The sequence below is a fragment of the Meleagris gallopavo genome, chromosome 3 (genome assembly GCF_000146605.3).
Source record: "Meleagris gallopavo isolate NT-WF06-2002-E0010 breed Aviagen turkey brand Nicholas breeding stock chromosome 3, Turkey_5.1, whole genome shotgun sequence".
Taxonomy (NCBI): Eukaryota; Metazoa; Chordata; class Aves; order Galliformes; family Phasianidae; genus Meleagris; species Meleagris gallopavo.
The window spans coordinates 8,889,042-8,911,251 of record NC_015013.2 but is presented as its reverse complement, the minus strand read 5'-3'; the positions used below and the strand labels follow the sequence as shown (position 1 = coordinate 8,911,251).

General features: G+C 39.3%; 1 protein-coding gene across 1 annotated transcript in view; it reads left to right on the top strand.

Moving 5' to 3' along the window:
- HIVEP1 (HIVEP zinc finger 1) overlaps positions 1-21,948 on the top strand; it is a 47,573-nt gene extending 25,625 nt beyond the window's left edge. The window contains exons 4-8 of the mRNA XM_019613733.2: positions 3,605-3,738; positions 5,025-5,200; positions 7,627-7,731; positions 16,899-17,416; positions 20,168-21,948. Of these exons, the coding sequence (XP_019469278.1) occupies positions 3,605-3,738; positions 5,025-5,200; positions 7,627-7,731; positions 16,899-17,416; positions 20,168-21,337 (2,103 nt within the window). The 3' untranslated portion in view covers positions 21,338-21,948. The remainder of the gene's footprint in view (positions 1-3,604; positions 3,739-5,024; positions 5,201-7,626; positions 7,732-16,898; positions 17,417-20,167) is intronic.
- Positions 21,949-22,210: the final 262 nt, after the last annotated feature.

Genomic DNA, 22,210 nt, shown 5'->3' with positions numbered 1-22,210 from the left:
AAAGGAAGAAAGAAAAGGAAGAAAGAAAGAAAAATGTGATTGATTTCTTGCTTAAAAGCTTGGCGGTATACCAAGATCCTTGGAGAACCACAGTTTGGGCTGCCAGTTTTCTGGGGTTTGTGACCATTGTTCAGAAGATGTTTTATCAGATGGTTTGCAATTTTAACGCTGACCGGACAGGCAGCTCCAAGTATTATCACAATGCAATTTATAAATAATAGCAGAAAAGCAGTGCTGTTATCCCTCACCTCTTCTCACACAGTCACAACCCTTTTCGGAGCAATGTGCAGCATTCTGCTGGGGTGGCTGTGTCTGCAAATCTTACAAAGACAAAGCGACTTCATCAGCAACCCCTGGTTTTGCCCCCAGAACCTGGTTGTGTTTAATGAGAGCTCACGTTGTTGCACCACTACTAATCACTGCCACAAAGAAGGCAGTTCTTTCAGCAGTGGGAAACGAAGAGACATGTGAGCAGAATGCAAACAAGGAGGAACCCCAGCTCGATGTTTGCTCTTCACAATTCACTGCTCAAAGGCAATAGGTAAAGTTGCCACGTTCCAGTGGTTCAAAGAACAAAGCACAAAATGGTACTGTGAAAGAAGTTTCTGGAATGAATGCAGCATGTTAAAATGTAACATGGGGTTCACCTGTATGGAAAAGGCTTGTTTCATCTCCTTGGTTTTGGGTTTTTTTTTTCCTCTTTTCTGAATGGTTTTGTTGCCTGAAATCATTGGTGTTGTATCAGGGGCTCTTTCTCTATTCTCTGCATTGATTTTGGCTTCCCTCTCTGAGGTGAGTCAGTAAAGCAGCAAAGTTTGGAGTATGCCAACGTGAAGATTTCCCAGTGTAAACAGGCTGAAGAAAGGAAAGCTTCTACTGACTGGAAAGGTTTCCTTTCTTGGATAATGAGCCACAACAGTCCAACTCACCGCTGGAAAGTAGTTAAATGCAGAAGATTTTTATGTGTGAACTAGTAAAAGTTTAAAGATATTAAAAACATTTCTCTCTAGTGGCTTTGTGCCAGTGGGAAAAATGTTTAGTAAATACTATAATCTGAAATTTATAACTTCAATGATTCAGGCTCCAAGCATGTTTGGGTTTTTTTCTTGTTTTGTTATTTTTTTTTCCCAGTTATGTTTTAAAGTACCAGAAGTATCTATTGAACTCTGGTCTCTGGGCAGCCCTAACAGTAGGTTTTTTCCAGTTTTATACCAGTAATTGGAGACTGTGGGGTGAAATTGGATCAAGACGAATAAAGTAGAAATGAATCATGGTCTTTGTCTCTATGGTAGGAGAGAGAAAACTGCTAGAAATGGAAGCTGTAAGCAATTGTGGAGAGGAGAGGAACATTTTACAACATGGCCATTTTTCTGCCCTTCCCACTGGCATGTGTGGGGAGTTCCTAGGTTTTAGGTGAGGTATGGTAAAGAATTTTCATGCAGGAAACCCATGCAGCTTAGAAGCTGATTGCACTTAGAGACTTACAGGGGAGCCAAATCCTCTTCAACATGGAAATTTTCATAAAAATTAAGCATGTTTTCTTCATTACCTGTGAGCACCTCTGCAGGTTTCTTTGGCAAACTCAGTGTTTCTATCAGAGCATTTCTGGAAAGGCAGTATTTTGCATGTTAAAGACACTGAAACAGCTGCTAAAAGTAGCATATAACCAGTAAATTAAAGTACATCAGTGGGAGGCAGATAGTAATTTGAACATGTTAGCTTGTCTTATCTCTGTACATAATTGTGTGTATTTTAAAAAAAAAAAAAGTGGGTGGAGAGGAGGGGAAAATCCCAGAGGTATTTATCCTGGTGTTAGCTTTTGCACTCTAAGTACTTTTGTGAATATATAATATAACAGTATTTCACCACAGTTTATATAATGACACAGACCCAATACATTTGGAATCTTTATTTTTTTTTCTTTGTCTTTTTATTATTGAAATTGAAATGTGGAAAAAATATTTAGTATTCATCCTTGATCAGTTACTTAATGATTGTGTTATTCCAGCTGCAGAGAATATTTATGTGGTATTGGATTTATTGCATATGTTCTGTTTTTTTACATTACTCTTTTCCTTGGTAAATTACAAATGTCACCTGGTTACTCTTTGTTTGCAGTGGAAACAAAAGCAATTCATGTGCTAGATAGTATTACAGGAACTATTACATAGTTGAGTTGTAACTGGTAGAGTAAGCTCATCTTCTGATATTTCCTATCCTAAACATCACCTCCCTCCACTTTGTATGAATACTGTTAAAACACGTAGGGTGAAATTTCTTTCTTCCTACACACAGGCCTGGTTGTCATTTATGCTTTGGTAGGACTACTCATATGCTTGAAAATCCAGCCCAAATCAATGTCAGAACCACTTGAACGCTTATGGCTTGGAGCTGTGCATGCAAGCCTGTGCATATTCCTAGGTCTTTGAATCTGATAGGCAGTCACTTTTCCTCTGATTTGTGTTAATTCCTCATCAACCATGGTCGCCTCAGAAGGGAAGATGGATGCTGAGATCTAGGGGTGGATGATGAGCAGGGACCGGGTCCCAGAACAGCGTCACCCTTCAGTGCTCCTAATGCATCAGTCATTTCAAGTCAGCCAGCAAAGCCATTCCTCTTGGCAAGAATTCTCAAGCTTGCAGCATTAGATTTTATAATGAGTAGAAAACATAAGGCCAGTCTTTTTTCTCTCATCATTTTATTCACTTATCAATATGAGCAAATGTGGTGAGTATGCCAGCTCTGTGGGTAGAACAGTTTATAAATACAGCAGTAATAATTGCTGGCTAATTGGATCTTTCCTTCATTGTTGCCCATTTTATAAATATCCTAGACTCTGGAAGGAGTAGATGTTATTTGGCAATTTTAATTTTTTTTTTATATTTGAGGGGAAAAAAGTTCATTAATAATTGAGAAACATGTTTTTGTTCTGCTAGACCACTGTTGCACTTTCTCTTACAGTTTGGTCTGGCAATGAGGATTAGCCATGGAGTCCTGCTCTGGAAGGGTTCTGGTTGTCCGTTACTAACCTTGCCAAACAAAACAGACAGTATCCACACCACAACAGGAATATATTGTGAAAAATACTAGAAAACAAATGTTACTAGTTAGTACCTCCCATTAGTTTTCCCTTTTTCTTCTTTGTTGGGCCACAGGAAATTAGTTTCTCAGTGATGGGCTTCCTTCTCTATCCATGTAACTCGTAGGCAATGGGCAGCTGGAGCTGGGAGGGTGCTACTGAGATGTCATGGGATTTGAGCCTTGAAGAGAAAGCATCACTAATTGGCTGTGAGCTAAAAAAGGCCACCTGTACCTTCCCAGAGGATGGAAGAGGCAACTCCTGTTGTAGATTGAAAGCATTTCAGTTTTCCGGCTGAATCTCCATATATATTTGCCACTCCATTAATAGTCAGCATGTAGTAGAAAAGAAATTCAGTTAAAGATATTTTTTGATTCTTGTATCTTAAAATATGTTAAAATAATCAGTTATTATAATGGTGGTTTGTGAAAGGAGTTATGCATTTATTCCTAATGCTTTACATATTTGGTGTATGAAAGATAGTAATTTTAATGATAAATGTATGAATATCTCATTTTCTTTCAGCGAGCGTTAAATAGGAAAAAAATAACTTCATCTGAATTCAGCAATAAGGAAAGCTCCGAATCAAGCACTGAGCATGATAAAGAAAATTCCTTTATCAAAAGCGAACCAAGAAGGGTGAAAATCTTTGATGGAGGGCAAGTATTGTACTTTATATATTAGATATTGCTGGGAAGATATTTTATCTTGATTTTAGACCTAGCAGAGACGTTGCTTCCTGTTAGATTTATTTTAAACAACAGTTCCCATTCTGTGGTCTGTGAAAGTTGGTTTATGCTTCTGTGAAAAATGGAAATTCATCAGAAGCGTGGAGTCATGAGAGTTGGGAGAGAGTAATGAAATAGAGAACAATAGGCAGCGTGATTCATTTTTTTCCAAAGGGCAAACATTAATCAGCAGTAAAAGCAGCTAGATACAGCCATAGATGTAAATTCTTTTCCTGTATTTCTCTTCTGTGATAAATAATGTGTATTCTATAGTAAGCTAGTGTAATTGTAGCCAGAGAGGACACAGTCCAGGGCTCAGCAACAGACTACAGTTCAGTTGCTATCTGGCAGTTTGTTGAGGTATATGCTGGCTGCAGAAGTCCTGATTTGAAAAGTGCCATGGAAATATTTACTGAGTTCTAGTCCACGCACTGCAATAGTTTTAAATCAGTTGCCTGATCTGCATAACAGTTGCTTTAGCTTTAGCCACAATGTTGTGCCATGTACAGCATCTTATAAAACAGGATTTATAGTAGGAGAATCTGCCAATAACGCTTGTAAAAGCTTGGGCACAAATGGTGCATATTTTATTGTTCTAGTAATTGGTAACAGTCTATAAGGCTTTCCATTTACAAGTTTATAGTTTGAGCCCAGTCCTGGCCAGCAGGTAGGCTATTGCCAGCCACTCTGCTAGAGCACTGCTGTGTGCCTCTGCACAGCCCCAGATGTTACAGGGAGCAAGTTGCAAAAGCTAAACATTTGGCATCCATGAGCAGAGAGATGACTTTTTCAGGGACTTTTTCCATCAGGAGGCAGTCCCAGTAGCATGAAGCACATTAATAGAGCTTTTGAAAGACTTCCCCACTGTCATAACTGATGTTGTTCCTTCTCTGTATCCATCATGAAGCCTCAAAGATGCTCCTTTAAAGCTCTCCCGTGGTCCTCAAACTTACTTCCAAGAACTGACTCTTTAAAGTATGATCCTGTGTTGTGAAGATGAAATTTGAAATCTTGAAATGGTTAGTCTCAAATGGTACCTTTATTTCAAAAGATACACCATTGATTCTAAGCATGTTCATGATTGTAAGTTTAACAAATACATGCACAGGTTGTTTTTATGTTTTTTATAGTTTTTTTAAATTTGATAGATTATAGTTTCTAACTAGATTTTTTTTTCCCCTACTACAATTGCTTTATTCTTATGGTGCTGCTACTAGGTACAAATCAAATGAAGACTATGTGTATGTCCGGGGGAGAGGAAGAGGGAAATATATCTGTGAAGAATGTGGAATCCGTTGCAAGAAACCCAGTATGCTGAAGAAGCACATTCGCACACATACAGATGTCCGTCCTTACCATTGCAATTACTGCAACTTCTCCTTCAAAACTAAAGGTAGAGGCACTTCTCTTTGTACATTTTTTTCCCTCTTCTCCTTCTGTATTAAAGCACAGTTCTCAAATCTGGCTGCCCATATGCTAAAGAAGTCACCTTGCTGCGGAGTTCTATTGTTTAATGTTTTCCAGTGTTTGCAGTCCTTTCTGTCTGCTTGTTCAGATAATCATGTATTTGTATGAACAAACTGTGGCATCTCGTCTAGGTTAGAAACTGAAATGGAAAAGGAAAATATGGGAGTATGGTGAAAGCTAGGGCTCATCCTGAGCGAAGATAGGAACACAGTTTTAAGTCCCCACTGATTATTTGGACATATGACATATTTTGTGCTGCTGTTGGCACTCAACAAATTACTGTATTAAAATGGTTTTTAGACCCTGGAAGAATGGAGTTCATTTTCCTCCTTAATCTTCTAACCCAAAGACGGTGTTTAAAGTCTGTTTACAACAGTACTTAAGCACATCCAATTTTAATATGTATATTAAACAATGGTAGATCCAGGACTTGTAATAAGTAGAAGAGCTAGGGTATGTTCACAGTCAAAAGACTTCCAGTGAAAAGTTCTAAGCAATCACATTTTTTTCAGCTTTGAACATCATTCAGGTATAATCTCCCCAGCTATAAGCTCAGGAACATTCATACTTACAGTGGGTTTGAGACTACTCAGCTTTTAGGAGGAAAACTTCACAGGACTGCAAAAAATAGGATTGATAGTCTTCAGATGTGTGATGAACTAACATTGCCTCCTCACACCTTAGGGCATCATATTGTTATGTTGCACCATCTTTAAAATTAAATGCTGGATTGTGAACCCCATAAATTCTGATGAGGATTTTTGCATAGTAGGCTTGCTGGCCCAGTTCCATTAATTAAGCTCTGCCCATTTAAAATTCTCTTATGCCTCAGTTGTAGAAGGCACTTGTACTTGCTTAATGTTCTGCATTTGCTAACCATCACTATTGCCACTGCTAGCAAAATGGCAATAGGATGGGATGGATGGATGCTTGAAGTTTGTTAAACTACCCCTCATGAAAAGCCAGTGTAGGCAGTAATTTCACACAGCATGTAAGGCCAAGAATTTTGCTATTTGTGAGCCAATGGCAATGCCACATAGCTTCATAACAATCATTTCAAAATTTGGAGTGAAATCCTACTCTTCCTTCAAAGTAGGAATTAAATATTCCACAGCTATGGAAGCATTTCACCCACTGTAATTTCTTCCATTTGAATACCTCAAAAAAACTGGATTTTGTAAGATAATGTTAAGTCTTAAATAGACTGTTACTTATAATAATATATAGAGATTGCCCTGAAAGTAATGCCTCCTATTCATTTCCGTGGAAACTACAACAGATACAAAGAGCACAGCCACACTATTTGATAGAGCAAATTCTCAGCTACAAAACACTATTTTTCAACAGTCATCACTATTAGCTATGCGTTTTCACCAGTGACCAACAAGAGCCTGCATTTTGCACTTGTAACAATCTCTGTCACCACTGCTGAAACATGTCACCATTTCATCTCCATAAAGGTTCACCAAGCATTGAAGAATATCAGTGGATGCCATTTCTTCCTCATGGAGGAATTCATTGACACACCTTTGCTTCCCCTGCACTTCCATGTCAGTTGTCATTTTGTCAGGCTGCCCCTTTGCTGCCTTCTGTCTCATGGCAGGAAAATGTAATGGGATATCAATGGGAATTGTGGTTCACATTCTACTGCCATACCACCAATATCTGTCTGGGAGGTTGTGGGCCAACAGAATAAAATAGAAGGCGTTACTTTTGGAGTGGCCCTCATACATTTCACATATTCATCATTTAAAACTGTGATCTACTTTTAACTTTTTTGTGATGATATTTGCCATACTTTCTTTCTAAAGGAGGAGGGAATGGCAGCTCATGAAGCTTCCCAAGAGTTATGCATTCACTTCTGAAATTCAGAGCAAACATTTTCAGGCTCATATTTTGAATAAAATTAATGTGTTTGTCTAAGTTGGCAATGGAAATAATTGCAGTGAAATAGAATCCATAAAATACTAAAAGAATTGCAAGATATGAAATTTAGTTCCACATAGTGATTTTCTGTCAATATTATTTTGAAGACTGGATTAGTCTTTCATATTTGCCAGAAGCAAATGACTTTTTTACACATATGTAAAGTGCATAATCTTCTGTGATTTCCATTTTATTCTGTTTTATCTTGGTGAAGAGCTGAGCCAGAGGCTAGTAGCATTTAGGATGACGAACCTGCTGTAGCCCTTGTCAACTTACATTGAAGGGCAAGGCTCTGCCAGATGTGAAATCAGACTGTACATGTGGTTGTAAATGTAGCCGAATGAGATATGGACATGCTGTGTTTATATCACCAGACATCTGTGTAGTCAAAGAGCAGTTCATTTTTGCTTTTATTTGTTTCTTAAGGAAATTTGACAAAACATATGAAGTCAAAGGCACATAGCAAGAAGTGCATGGATTTGGGAGTCTCAGTAGGCTTAATAGATGACCAGGATGGAGAAGAAGAATTTGGTAAGAATTTAAATCTTTTCTTTGCTGCATTGTTAGATTTATTTTATTGTCACCCTTTACTACCCTTTTTTCCAAAGTTTTTAAATTAATGTACAGGAAGAAGATACAGGGAGGAAAATCTTAGACAGTAATCAAAGGGAGCAAGAAATACTGGAAAAACCTTCACCAAAAGAAATGATGAGCATATGCTAAAGATATGTTGCTGCTGAATTTTTCACAAAGTGTTATGCAGTTTAACTTTATCAGTTTCACAGACAAATCTGAGAAGATTGAAAATACCAGAAAAACAGCTGTTTGGCTAGGAAAAAAATAGTAAAATGTAGGATTTTTTTAAAATAGCTTTGCATAAAATTGTCAAATTTTTGTATACATGTTTTGTAAATTGTATTACTGACTCACCACCCAGAACTATAAATATTTGCTGAGTGCTTTGCATAGGCTTTTCAGGGAGACTGATGATCTTCTGATGTAGAGTGCTGACCTCCTTCACAAATATGAATGGGCATAAATCAGTAAGCAGAAACAAAAGATTTTCATCTGGATCTATTCTACTCTTCCACTGATGTTCTTAGCGTTATGAAAATTATTTGCTAATTGAAATTCTGTACGTCCAACATACAAAACAGCTCTACTGAAACGGAGGTGAGATTGAGGAGAGTTGAGGAGGGCCACAGTGGGTTCACATGGATTTTGCTCAGCACGTTAAGAAATGTGTATCTGTACCAGATACAGTGAGATGTATGACAGGACTGTGTGCTAACACTCTCTTTGGGAGTCTTGACATGTCTTGGTGCAGCGGCGGCATTTTCTACATGCTCCTGCTTTTCAGCAGCAGTGTGAGCTTTGCATTGTGTTTTTCTTCTTGAAGTGGAATAGTTTATTAGATCGCAGATGAGGTTTTGAGAAAGGAAAGCAGTGGCGATCTTCATTTAAACAATAAAGGGCAAGAAAGATGAATGCACTTGCTCCCATATGACAACTGCTAGCAGAATAAGCGAATTGGCTTGAATCTAATTCTAAATAATTCCGGGAATATGACTCAACTAGTGTGATTCAGTTGTGCACTAGGTACCAAGAAATCTGCCTTTTCCTTTTTTAGTCACTGTTAGATATATTCATTTTTGGTAAGCTAAAAACATATCCTCCTTTGCAATTGAGGTACCAGAAAGAATAACACAGAAGATAAGCAACAGTAAACAGTTTGTGATCCTTCCCTCAAACACAAACAGTGTTCATTAACCTTTTCAGCCTTCACATGACGGAAAAATTGTCACGACTCCCGTAAGCACTGTTCTGTAGCTTTGTTTAATTTGGTTTTAAATAACACCAGCTCTATCTTTTTCCTAGGAAATGAAACCATTTTATTGATTGATAAGTTGATATTCCCAGTTGACATAAGTTTGCAGTTTAGTATAATGGTAAACGCTCCAAATGTTAACAGATTATCAGTAATACCCTACAGAAATAAGCCATTTCAAGCAGTTGTTGAAAGACTGCTTTTCTTTGGCTCTGACTACATAACTGAAAGACAAAGAGTCCTTACATATAATGTAATGGTTTGTTACAGGTGTGTGTAACTATCCTATAAATGAACTACATTCCCTGACATACAATTTTTGTTAGTTAGAATCTTTTGGGGAGAAATAAACAAAAGCCACAGAACAAGGCAAACAATCACTAGGATTTGCCGTGTAAATCCATGAATCCAGATATTGAGTTGTAAGGCTGCAGTGCATTTTTTTTTTTCAGAACAAAACAGGTAACACTTCCTTTTTTGTCTCCTGTTTTTAACTAAGAACTCAAACAAAAAACATTTTAGTGATAAAGTCCCTGTCTTCTCTAAATGATCCGACTCGGATACCCACAGGAAAACCAGCTGTTCAGGACAAAGCACTAAAAGTCCCATCCAAGAGGCAGGGTAATTAAGCCCATGGTAAACACATGTCTGCCCCAGCTAGACCAGTCCTGCCTCTCCAGTTACCACACAGCACAGTGCATTTACAGTTATCCATGGACATTCAGTGAGTAGCTCAACATTTAAAAAATATGATTGAATCTTTCACCTCACCTAGTCGTACTAGAGGATGTTTCTCTGGGTAACTCAGAAACTTGCTTGCTGGCCCATCTTTAAGGCAAAGAGGAGGAAAAAAAAAGAAGTGTGAATTATTTCCATGTGAGCTTTGTAAACGTAGGTGGTTCTGCTGCGCTCTCTGAAATACTAATTTTTTGGCCACATTTGAATACAAGTGAGTGGGGGTTTTTTTGAGGTGTGTAGGTGGTCTCCTTGCATACAGTACCTTTCACCATCCCTTGGTCCCCTTACTCAGGCAGCCCCACTCTGGCAGCAGGGTGGCCTTGGGAAAGGAGCTTGCCCTGGCAGCCAGAGTCAGCTGGGTCTGATGGCTTTTCCTAGCTGAAAGGCAACGGGAGATGATGTAGAGGAATGTCAGAAAATGTAAGAGGGAATAATTCTGACCTCAGAAATAAAATTTCTTCTTTCCCATAAGCTGTGCAAGTTTGTCTGGTTTCCTGACCCACAGAATGTCTGTCTGTCTATTTTTTTTAACTCAAATACTGATTATTCCCTGATGGCAATAGCAGTATCTACAACTTTCAACTTCAAATAACTAAGTTGTATTTCTTCTAGCAGATGTGGAATTAAAGAATTACTTTTGGAGAGTTAGCCATAAATTTAACAAAGCCACCGGCCTTTTATTTGCTAAGGAATTCGGCAGTTCTGCAAGTATTTTGTACATGCTTTTTAAGCACAGGCTGTCATGATTGGAATATATCATTTTTCAGATTGACATTAGAAGATAGCTTTGACCTGATTGTAATTCAGATTAATAACATCAGCATATTGAGTAAGGAGTGCAAAATAGTGCACGATCCTGAACACAGGTATGTAAACACAGAGCCTGCTTTTTCAGTAATTTGAGAAGCTGAAAATTTGTTGTGCTGTCACATCGAGGGAAAAATAAAGAGATGCTCTGTAGCTGTCTGAGAATATATGTGATCAGAGCTTTTAACATAGCATTCTTTGTGTTTGGACTTGTCATCATTTGGGTATTAGTGAATACTTTCTGGCCTGGCTTTTGTATTCAAAACCATTCCCTCATCCATTTATCTTTCATCTTCTGCTCTGAGGAATGTTCTTGTCACCAAAATACAGGGTTACAATGTAAGGAATGTTAATATCTGAATTAAATTGTCAGGCGAGGTGAACTATTTAGTGTGACGGACTGCAACTGGGGATATCCTCTTCTGCCATCGTGACTGGACGTCTTGCTATTCAGTCTTAAAAACTACAATTTGTCTTCGAATTAAAACAGTTATTAAGTTTGAACCCATTATGTTTCACGTGCACGCTCATATGTAAACGGTAGAGTATGCCAGAATAAATGTAAATAGTAGAGTTATTTATCAATGAAATCTATAGAGGTGGAGAAGTTGTTTAAGTGGTCTCTTTGGAAAAAAAGTTATCTAGAAATAATCAGTACTTTACCTGTAAAAAATCCTAATTTTAAGTTTCAGATGCGTATCATATATGTATGCATATATATCGCATATATATATCACATATATAAAACTACATATATATTTAAATTTTCATTTTCTGCAGTATTAAGTAGACCCTTCTAAAGACACAGTGTTTCTAAGTTAATTAGCTATACCTTACTTATCATAGCAGATTTTAAATTAGTTTCCATGGCTCTTCATTAGCTTAATCATGACTCAGTCTGTGTTTTCACTGCACCTGCGTATAAGAAGTAAAAATAAATGGAAATTCTTACAGTGATATCCTCCTTTTGCAAGTAGAATGGAAGGCTGGGTCTGTGTAACTCACAAGACTAATTATTTTTTTTATTTTTATTTTTAATTTTTAATAGCACTGCCTTGTCTTCAACTAGATATACATTAAGTATGCTGGAGCCTTACACCTACAGCCTGTGAGTAGACTAGCTAATGCTGGGGTGGCTTTACAATATATAGGATACCCAGGAGGACTTAGGGATAAATAATCTCTTTGAAGCAACAGAGATTGCTCTTATTTTTTTTTGTTTAGTTCTGCCTAGTTATTTTCCACGCTCATAGGAATGAAAGTCAAAAGCCCACCTTTTTTTTTTCTCTCTTGTCTGAGCAGCAGTGGCTAGTACCAGTCTGAGTTTAACCCAGTAGATGTCACTGTGAGTCCTGTGTGGTGATGATGAGCAGTGGACAGTAGCTGAAGCGAGACTGAAATCAGTCAATGAAAACCAATGAGCACAGTTGAAAAGTCAAGGAGACGGAGAGTTTGGATGTGGGTGCTAATGTTGTTTCACCCAGCAGTACTTTGTTTACCCTTACTTCTTTTTAAATTTGTTGGAATGGTTGTGAAACTGTCCGCTATAAGACTAATACAATAGGCAAAAGGCAAGTCTGAGCTTGTATTTCTTTAGCAAAACAGAGGTGAGTTGATGACATACAGACCTTATTTTCAAGTTCCCAATAGTATGATGCCATACTCAAAATATTTCTGCCTTCATTGCCCTAGTATATATATATTTTGTTACATCTGATGAAGAACATACATAGAAAGAGAACAAATGCATGCATTACTAGATACTATATATGCTCATAGAGTATATAAATTTTGTATTAATCCCTAACTGAAGATAAGTACACAATTTGATCTGGTAAGGCCTGCTTTGAATTACTCTGGTGCTAAAAGCCATCAAATTTAGTATAATCAATTATGGAAATAGCTAGTGGACAAACAGGTACTTAATAAGATATATCTTTAATCTGTATAAACAGAACTAATAGTGATACCTATAATTAGTCTATATACTTGTTTCCATTTACTTACAAACTTGTAAAACTTAAGTCATTTGGACGTGTGTTTCCAGGTCTTCCTGGCAGTGAAAGAGCTAGAATGCACATTTTACTTTTGTTCAGAAAACTCTACCTGATTATGATCAAAAGCCATTGAAACTTAATGTCATTGTAACTATAGCAGAAATGGCTCATCTGTAGGGCCTGATGAGTCAGGTCATATGATGGACTAATATACGAACATCTCTCTCTTAAAATTACAAGCTGTAAGTTTAGATTCTGAAGAACCTGTCTGATTGATACTTTGTGGCACAGCAGTGACAAGATGACTGTTGGTAAAAGCATGTGCAGTAAGGATTCCTGTAAGAAAAAAAAACCTTTAAATTGTATTGAGATCCCTGCATCAGTTACCTAGTAGCATCACAGAAAAAGCAGTGCATGGACTTAAAAAGCAGTTTGCTAATGGACAAGTTAGGATGCTGATAATTCCAGCTAATGCTATTGTGCTAAAGAACTTCAAAATTTTTCTTTCTTGCTTTGGGGTAAAATATCAGTATAAAAGTGTTTTTGCAGATCTCTCCATCCATAGCAGAAACAAAATACTGAGCTGATTAACAAACTGAGGACTAAGGGCTAAAGAAATAAAGAAGTAAGATTTCTGCCTATGATCTTTATGCATTTACACCACTTCACTGGATTAGAACACCAATTTTAGTAAGTATAATTACAGCTGGAATGCTTGCAAAATCCCTGATCAAAAGTTGTCAGCCTTTCTAGTACAACTTTGTTTTCACTTGTTCCTAATTTTTGCAGAGTTAATATCTGTAGCTAAAAGTACCAAATTCTCCTAGAAGTCCTAGACCTAGAAGTCATCTTTCTAAAGATTTAGAAGAAAAGATTGCAGCTGACAGAGGATGGGAGACATTCCCTCTTTTTTCAGAAACATTCTTTATCAAAGATTGAGGCTGTCTTGAATGGTTTTTCTGTTTAAATGCTAAGATTTGAAAGAGAAGTAGCCTTCATAAAGCATAACAACTTTTGGGTGTTCTTGAGACATGGAATTACAGGTTGAGATCGTGTAGGGCTTTGGATATGCATTTTCAGTAATGTTTGCAAACTCTCAAAGCAAAGGGTAGGAATGAGAGAAGTGCAGCACAGCCAGGAAAGTGCTTTGGGAGCCCCACTGGGAGCGTGCTTTGCTGATGGCAGCTGCTTCGTCCTGAAGCTGAAGGGTATGTGTAAAATGACTTGAAGAAGCTTTGGATCAGCCATGCATTGAAGGAAAGAAAGGCATTCTTCCTTATTAAGTGTTTTTCTACCTTATTTTTTAAATTATTGTTTGCTATTGCTGTTTGGTTTTGGTTTTGTTTTCAGAAAAATCCGGGACTTTTCACATCAGAAGCCATTTCCTCACATGCTAGTGGCCCTTGAATTCATGGCATAGCCCACAGCCTCATACAAAGTTGAACACAAATGGAACAGTAGTTCCATTTGGAAACTGAGTTCTAGTTGTATATTTCAGCTACATAATCATACAGTTGTAATTGTGCATAGTTTAAGACAGGAAGCAAAGAATTATTTTTTCCTAATTAAAACTTAAAATTAAAAGCCTAATTAAAAAAAAATTAAAGCCTAATTAAAACAAGGTAACTTGTAGGCAGAGTGGAATTATCAAAATGGAGCTGGGCCACCACTCGTAGGTTAACAAGATGGTACTTAGGAAGAATCTTTCACCATGAGTGGTCACAGCCGTGATACCACTTTCAAGTAGACCATGCCTGGTTTTGCCACCTCCTTAAGCTCCAGATTCAGGTCCTCTCACAACTCCACAGATGTACAGTGATGCTTAAAGGGACGACTGACTACAGAAGCTTGGGCACCTCTTGTTTCAGTGGATCCACACGCAAGTATAGAAGGCAGAGCGGTCCTTTTCACATTGCCAGAACAGGCAAGTCAGGAATGCTTTGTTTTTCACATCTGATGTTTCAAAGCAGTGTGGGAGTAAGGGAGCTGTATTCACTGCTGTCACCTCGCCTACATTGCAGGCTCTGGCCCCAGGTAACCACTTTTAAATAGAAGCTGGCAAACTCATAAGGGGTGGAGGTAAACAGAGAAACAATAGAGGGAAATTATATCCCACAGAGCACTGCATTTAAGGAGTCTGTGTCCCACGCATAGTTCCCCTTCTCCCTTTCCATGTTTTCCTTCCAGAAGGCCTCTAGAATGCAGAAAATGCTCTGCATAAGCAGGGTTTTATAGTAAATCTTGTAGTGTTTCTAAATGCTGATTTGAAAATTAGATTTCTTACTTTAAATCAGGGCATGTTCAAGCATATATTTTGCCTGTTTTAAAAATGTGGTGTCAGTCTAATTACTTCAAGTAGTTTCTTTTGCCAGTGGAAACAGTCATTTGTGATGGCCGTCCAACTTGATAGAAAAGGTGATTCATTTAGAGAGAAGGAGAAAAAAGAAAAGAAGCAGTACAGTTTCTCAGAGGAGATAGATGTGTGTTGTTAGTAAAGAGGAGAGTACCACACAAAGAGACCCAGTAAAAACTACAGCACGAAACCCAAGACTTTGCAATGCCCCATGCAGTATTTAAAAAGATGGGAGAAATGTATAGGTCACCCTTTAGATGTAAAACACAGAGCAATTTGTGACGTCTGTTACAGAGGCATTGAGGGAATTTATTTCCATTCAAAACTCAAACATATGTGAGCATTCTAACTTTGTAGATTGTTTTGCTTTGCATATTAATTACCAAGAAGTATTAAATAGCAAGAAATGAGGAATGGAAATGACAGAAATGAAGACAAAATGCTGTTGAACAAATTATGTATTTTCTTCTTTGAATGATTTTGTAGATGACAGTTATAAATGAAGACTGGATAAAATCCTAAACCATATTTTTGTTAGCGTTATTCCAATGACCTGGAGGATTTAACGTATTTTTTAATAACATTTTGGTTTCATGCCTGCTGTAGAAAATGTAGAAAATCTATATTTTCCATATTTAGTTAATGTACAAATTACTGTGTAGGCAAGAGGGGGGCAAAATCATTACAGAGGGATTTTTTCAAAGAAGCTATTAGTCTTGTTCCTAATTGCACTGCTCATTTGAAACCATAAAGGCTTATAATGGTAGGTAGCTTGTTGAGAGGTAGCTCAATTAAACCCATTTATTTTACCTACAGCTCAAGATGCTTATTTTCGTTTTGGTAACTTAGCAGCCTAATGTATTTGTAATGCATTCTACTTTTTGAAAAGGTTTCTTTTTTTTTTTTTTTTCCAGAGTCATTCATTTTGATGGTAAGTTGCTGTGCAGATTTCCCCAGAACAGAATCTCTAAATTTTTAGCTAACCAGCCATCCCTGCTTTTGCAGAGCCAAATGATTTTTATGCTGATATTTTTCTGGGAGCTCAGCAGACAGACCTTTAATCAAGTATGAAATATTAGTGCATCCAAAGCATTTTGTCTTTTTATAAAATGTGATCCCAGACAGTCTGGCTAGGAATCAGATACAGCAGATGGGATTTTGTCTCTTTACTAAAGAAGATTTTTTCTTTCCAACTTGTGGTATAAAAGAAGGAGAAAAGCTGCAGTAGAGCTGTATTACGTAGAAAAATTTACCGATAGACAGCACAAAGTATCTGTGCCAGTTTGACTTTAAGAGTTGAAGTCAGGAAGGCTTCTTCTTAGGAGTAAAATTTCATGCATAAGTAAGTTTTTATAGGATTAGGGCTTTCTTGCCTCTTAGGACATCTCGGGTGACTTGCTCATAATTCTTTAAAACGTGAACGAAGTGAGAAATCTGGTAAGGTCTAATTTGGTCTCTTTTGCCTGCTAACGAGACAGATTCCTGACTAACAGCCTCCAGTCTTTCTGTTTGTATCTTTCAAAACCCTTTGCAGCAGTGATTCATATTGGGTACAAGGACACCCACTTATGAGTCAGAACCAGCTAGAGAGTATCCCACTGTGAAGGTTGGCAGACGAGCTTCTCATGTCGTCACTGGGAACTTAATGAAGCAGGAATCTGCTCACTTCTCCCCAAGCGAAAAGAGCGAAGGGTGACTTTGAGCAAAAGGCTATAAATGGCTTAAAAGAACAACCAAACCCAGAAGGTGGAAAACAACAGGGAAACGGGAGATGAAAGATTATGTAACTGCATAATTTAATATGTATGCTGAAAAACAAAAGTGAAAATCTTCCTTGTTGGTTTGATGACGTGGGAAGAAGTTGAAAGATACACATGGCGTGCATTTTTTTGGCGTTTCTAATCACTCCCTCCTACCTCTTGTCTAATCAATCTGGAACCTTCATTGGCTTCACTTCTGATTCTTGCTTTTGCAGGTGAGAAGCAAAGGCTGGGCTGTGATCGGTCAGGCTTTGATGCGGAGGAATCTGATGGTGCGGATGAAGATGAAAATGACAATGAAGATGATGATGAAGACAGCCAAGCTGAGTCAGTCCTATCCACAACGCCCTCGGTGACAGCCAGCCCCCAGCATCACCCCTCTCGACACGGCCTGCAGGATGCCACAAGTGCTGATGAGGACAGCAGACTGCCAGACTGCTTTGGTGGGATTCACACGGACTCCATGGATGGTCTCCCAAAAGCACTGCTCACAAAGATGACTGTCCTTAGCGCAGCGCAGTCAGTTAGCAGGACCTCCAGGTCACCAGCAGAGTTTACCCACCAGGAAGAAAACGAGGACAAAGCCCAGGAGAGAGGAGCTGGTCCCCACAGTGCGGGTACTACACTGGTGGACTCTGCTCCTGCATCTCCAGGTCGCCATATGTCTGTGGATTACCCCGATCCAGAAACAACTGTGGCCCACTCCTCAGTAGCAACCACAATCCTTACAAAGGTAGGAGTCCAGTTCTGGGGTTGAGAGTGTTATTTAAAGATCACGTTGGTGATTTTTCAGAGGTCTTGCCCTTGATTCTTAGAGTTGTTGGCTCATGCTTTAAAAGAGTTGAAAATAGCTGAAGCACAGATGTGTAGAACTGTAGAGACAACAGTGTTGCAGTGGCACTACTTTTTAAAATTCTGTAATTCTGTCTGCATCGTTTCTGAAAGGATTAATTGTAATGTGGTCATTTCAGATGAATTTTGGAGCTAGTAGAATGTACTGCAAATGAGATTGGATATTACAGATATGTAAAATGAACGTATGGTGGGGGTTATGAAATTTTCAGTGGAAAATGATATAATTCAGAAGTCATTTTACTCTGAAATACAGCAGGAATCATTGGTAACTCCCAAGGAAGACTAATCTAGTCCCAAAGGTTTTTGCCTTACTGCTGTACAAAAAATTGGGCAGTTGCTTATCTCTCCCCAAATATGTTTAACAGTAAATTTAGAATGAGCACCATATGTTCAAGAAATCTAGGGATTGCCTCTGCAGAATAACAAAAGGAGATAGAAGCACAGATTTGAGACCTGAGTTCCCACTGCTCCCAGTTTTTCTCCAAATGAAGGAGCATTTTGATAGGAAAAGGATCATTTTTGCCCATGACTATTCTGGGCAGACAGAAGTGTGGAAAGATGAAGTCAGTCTATGTGCAAGACTGAAGGTGTATTCAGTAACATTTGCAACCAGTGCTTGTAAAGCTACAGGGAGCCAGCAGGTGTTAAGCATTTTACAGTCCAGCAGTATTCTAATGGAGCTTGATGGGGACAGCATAAATCATATACTTCATTGACCCTAATGATATCTTTTGAAAGTTCTGAATTCTTCCTGTGACCATGAGGGCAGTAGGGCTTCCCAGAGTAATGCCCAGAAAAATGTGATGCAAAATATTGCATAGTTTTAAGTAGTGGAGTAATTACCTCCCTCTCCATATGACTTCAACATAGATGCATGCAGTTACAGAAAAATAAGCAGCAGGAAATTTTCAAAATCATAAACAGCAGGTAAAGATTTGATTATAGTTCAAGTACCTAGTGACTTGTTCTTTGAAAATCTCTACTACTGAATTTGTTTTTTAAAGGAGTTAAGATAATGAACTGTTGGCAAGGAAAACCGGTAAAAATTATTGCCATAATTCATTGTTTGACATATCATCATTCCTGCTTGTAAGAACTGTGAATGCCATGTGGCAAGTAAGAGTTGGAGCAATTTTGTAGTATGACAGGGAATAAGATGTAGTGGTCTCTGGTCACTGCAGACATCTGTCACAAAAGGTAGGACCATAATATTTGTGTTGTCTGTTCAGTTGTTATCCATAGATATCAAGAAGACATTTGACTGATTTTACTCTCTTAATCAAACAGAACCCCTGAAGGCTCAAGAAAATATTCACACAGATAAAATCGTGAAAAGTTCTTAAATTTGTATAACTCTAACAATTCTCCACATTAATATTAAAAAGGCATGTAAGTAATAAAAGGCAGTAATTCCAAACCAGACTGCCTCCTCCTTTCCCAGTCAGAGGAGTGGTAGCTGTGGTTCTAATGTTTAATCTGCAGTCTGTTCCTACCGTGCATGTTTGTGGATCCAACTTCTTGCCATTGAGACAAGGGATCAAGAAAGTTTAGGAAGGCTGTATGTTCTTTCAAAAGTATCTGTACCAGCTTATCAAGATTTCTAGTGAAATGTCAGACACCACTTAGTCCTGAGAAGGACTTTCAGTTCCTTCTGACACATGTCTTCCCATTTAGAATAGATGACACTGCATGGTCAATAAATTCTATTCAGCTTTAACCAGTACATTTCCTACTATCTGTTTTCAAAAACATTTCTGTTACTAATTTGTTTTTGTGCCTGCTCCAGAGATTTTTTGAGAATTTGGTCAGAGCCACTGAATTACAGTTTAGGACTCTGTAAACCAAATAAAGTTGTGCTGTTCTTTGTGTATTACAGACAGGCCTAAAATCAAAAATTAACTTCAACTGCAATTTAACACTTCTTGATTTAGGTGTTTTTAGGAAAGGAGTTGCCAGCCTTGGCCAGTAATAGAGTCTATATGAGAAGAAAAGAGAGTATATAATACAATTGTTTGTCCAGGTCTGTGCACCAGACCAAGGCAAGATGGGGCAGCTGTGGAATGTGGGTCTCACATCTCATTCCAGTGTCCATCCATGACCTCAGCCTCAGTGGGTGCTGCAGTTATCATTCCTTCTCTTGTCACCCATTTTCTGGGCTAGGGTAATAAATGGACAAACAGGTTGTGATGCTATCTCTGCCTTCCTGAGGCTGCAGTGCCTCTGGTAAGTGGATCTGGTGTATCAGAAGTGCCGGCTTATTTAACATATTTGCCTGTGGTGATTTTCACAATAAACAGCTCGCCAAAGCTACCTTCCTCCTTTAGAAAAAACAGCCACATACAGAGGATACTCAGCAATGTTTTTGAGTACTAGTGTTCAAGAGAAACGAACAAGGATAATCATGAGAGGAAAATTCAATTAGTAGGAGAGGAAGGAGTTGGAAAAAGAAAGGAAGGAAATCAGTTCATTGTTCAAGCTGGGCAGCATTTACCGTGAACCAGTCTGTTGTTGTTTTCATCTAAAACGAAGTGTGAGGGGGTGGGCAGCACGCCAAGCAACCTCGAGATTCCATGTAACCTGGGGGCAACAGCAGCCACCCTGTTAACACGTCCCTCTCGTTCTCCCCCAGAGCACGCCCTCTGCCAGCTCTCCCTCCTCACCCGCGGACCAGAGCCTGCGGACCACGACGGCGTCGCCCTACACCGAAATCCAGGAGGAGAAGCTGCCCGGCGCCCCACTGCGCTCCGCCGAGTTGAGGCCAAGCCAGACACACCTCTTCAGCCACCTTCCTCTGCATTCTCAGCAGCAGGCCAAGGCACCTACGCGGATGGTGCCAGTAGGGGGCCTTCAAGTGGTCCCTGCCGGCCTGGCCACCTACTCCACCTTTGTGCCCATTCAAGCGGGCCCGGTGCAACTCACCATTCCCGCCGTCGGCGTCATCCACAGAACTACGAGCGGCCTCGGCGAGGTGGGTTGCACCGCCTCGGGTGCCGCCACGAATCCCATCGGGGTTGCCGAAGTGAACAGCGTGGTGCCGTGTATTCCTATTGGCCAGATCAACGTGCCAGGCATCCAGGGTCTCAGCACGCCCAGCTTGCAGCCTCTCCCACCCCTCGGCATGGAGACGGTGAACATCTTAGGCCTGACAAACACGAACATAGCCCCACAGATGCGCCCGCCTGGAATCACTCTGAATGCCGTGGGCCTCCAGGTCCTGACTGCCAGCGCTACGCCCCAGGGCAAGCCCAGCCCTCAGGCGCACATCCCGGGCTTGCAGATACTGAACATTGCCTTGCCCACCCTCATCCCCTCCATCAGCCCGGTTGGCGCGGATGGGCAAGGAGCCTCCGAACCACCAGCTTCAGGCAGCAAAGCTGGTGACATTCAGCAAGAACCAGCTCCTGCCAGCTTCCCCGATGTGGGCCACGTGGCCAGGGCTGCTTCTCCTCAGGTGGTTGCCGGTGGCCAGCGGTACAGCGTGAAGAGCCTTGCGGAGCCTGCCCCTGCGAGTGACTATGAAAGACTCGATGGGCCGGGGAAAGGTGATGCTGAAAAGACTGACCTCGCCGACCACAATAAGCCAAAGTGCGACGCCTCTTCGGTTCAGGTCAAAAGGGCTTCCCCGGTACAGCCCCGCTCAAAGGTGAATTCTGACGTTTTAACCAAGTCCCCGCTCCATCGAACTGTCTCTCCGGATAGACAGGTACACAGGCCAGCAGCATTGCCCCGGAGGCAAAATACGGTGCAGTTTAGTGATGGCAGCAGTGACGATGAGGATAGACTCGTAATAGCAACCTAGTTTTTGTTTTCCATTGTGTTTATTTTTTTATAACACTTACAGGTTTCTTTGCAAACCTTCCTTTCCTTAAAGCACATTTTTCTGACACAAACCCATTACTAATCTTTGTGCAATCATGAACTCTTGACCAATAATTGTTGTTTCTTGTCAGCTCCAGCCATTTTTGTACATGTTGTATAGACGATTGTGCCTTTTTGGAGTTTTATGTTTAGAAACCTGTACAGATTGTTGAATATATATATATAAAATATATATATATAAAATATGTATATTAAACCCAGGTAGTTGCTTGTGTTTAGTAAGTAAACATCTTATGTCAGATAAATAAATGATTAAATTATATGTTGCACTGTTAAATGTAAATTTTTATGGCTGTGGGACAAAGTTTCTGTGTACAGATCTAGTATGTAAAACTCCATATTTATTGTATCCATATTAGTCTTGGAAAAGGGTCTGTCCATCTTTCTTGTGTAAGACGGTAGCTTTACACTTCAAAGAGAAATACAGTATCTGTGTTATGAAATATTACAGTAAAATTTTGTTTACTGACTTTATCATTGCTTACGTTGTACCTTCTTGATGCAAAGTTGGAGAAGTGCTCGACTCAGTCATTTCAGTGTCATTGCAATTGCTTTCAGCTTAAAAGGATTTGGCGATGGCATATGCCCACTTGATTTCACCTGCTGTAAGAGAAAGGGTACCTTCTTTAGGCATTTGGAAAAAAAGCTTCCACTGCAAAACATCTGGCAATGATGAAGCAGGGAGGGAATCCTTCGTTTTTTTTACAGTAAGCATCCACCAGCCCAATTTTTTTCCTCTTCATACCTTAAATTTGAAAGCTTCCCTGAGGGAAGAGGGTCAAGATGACATATT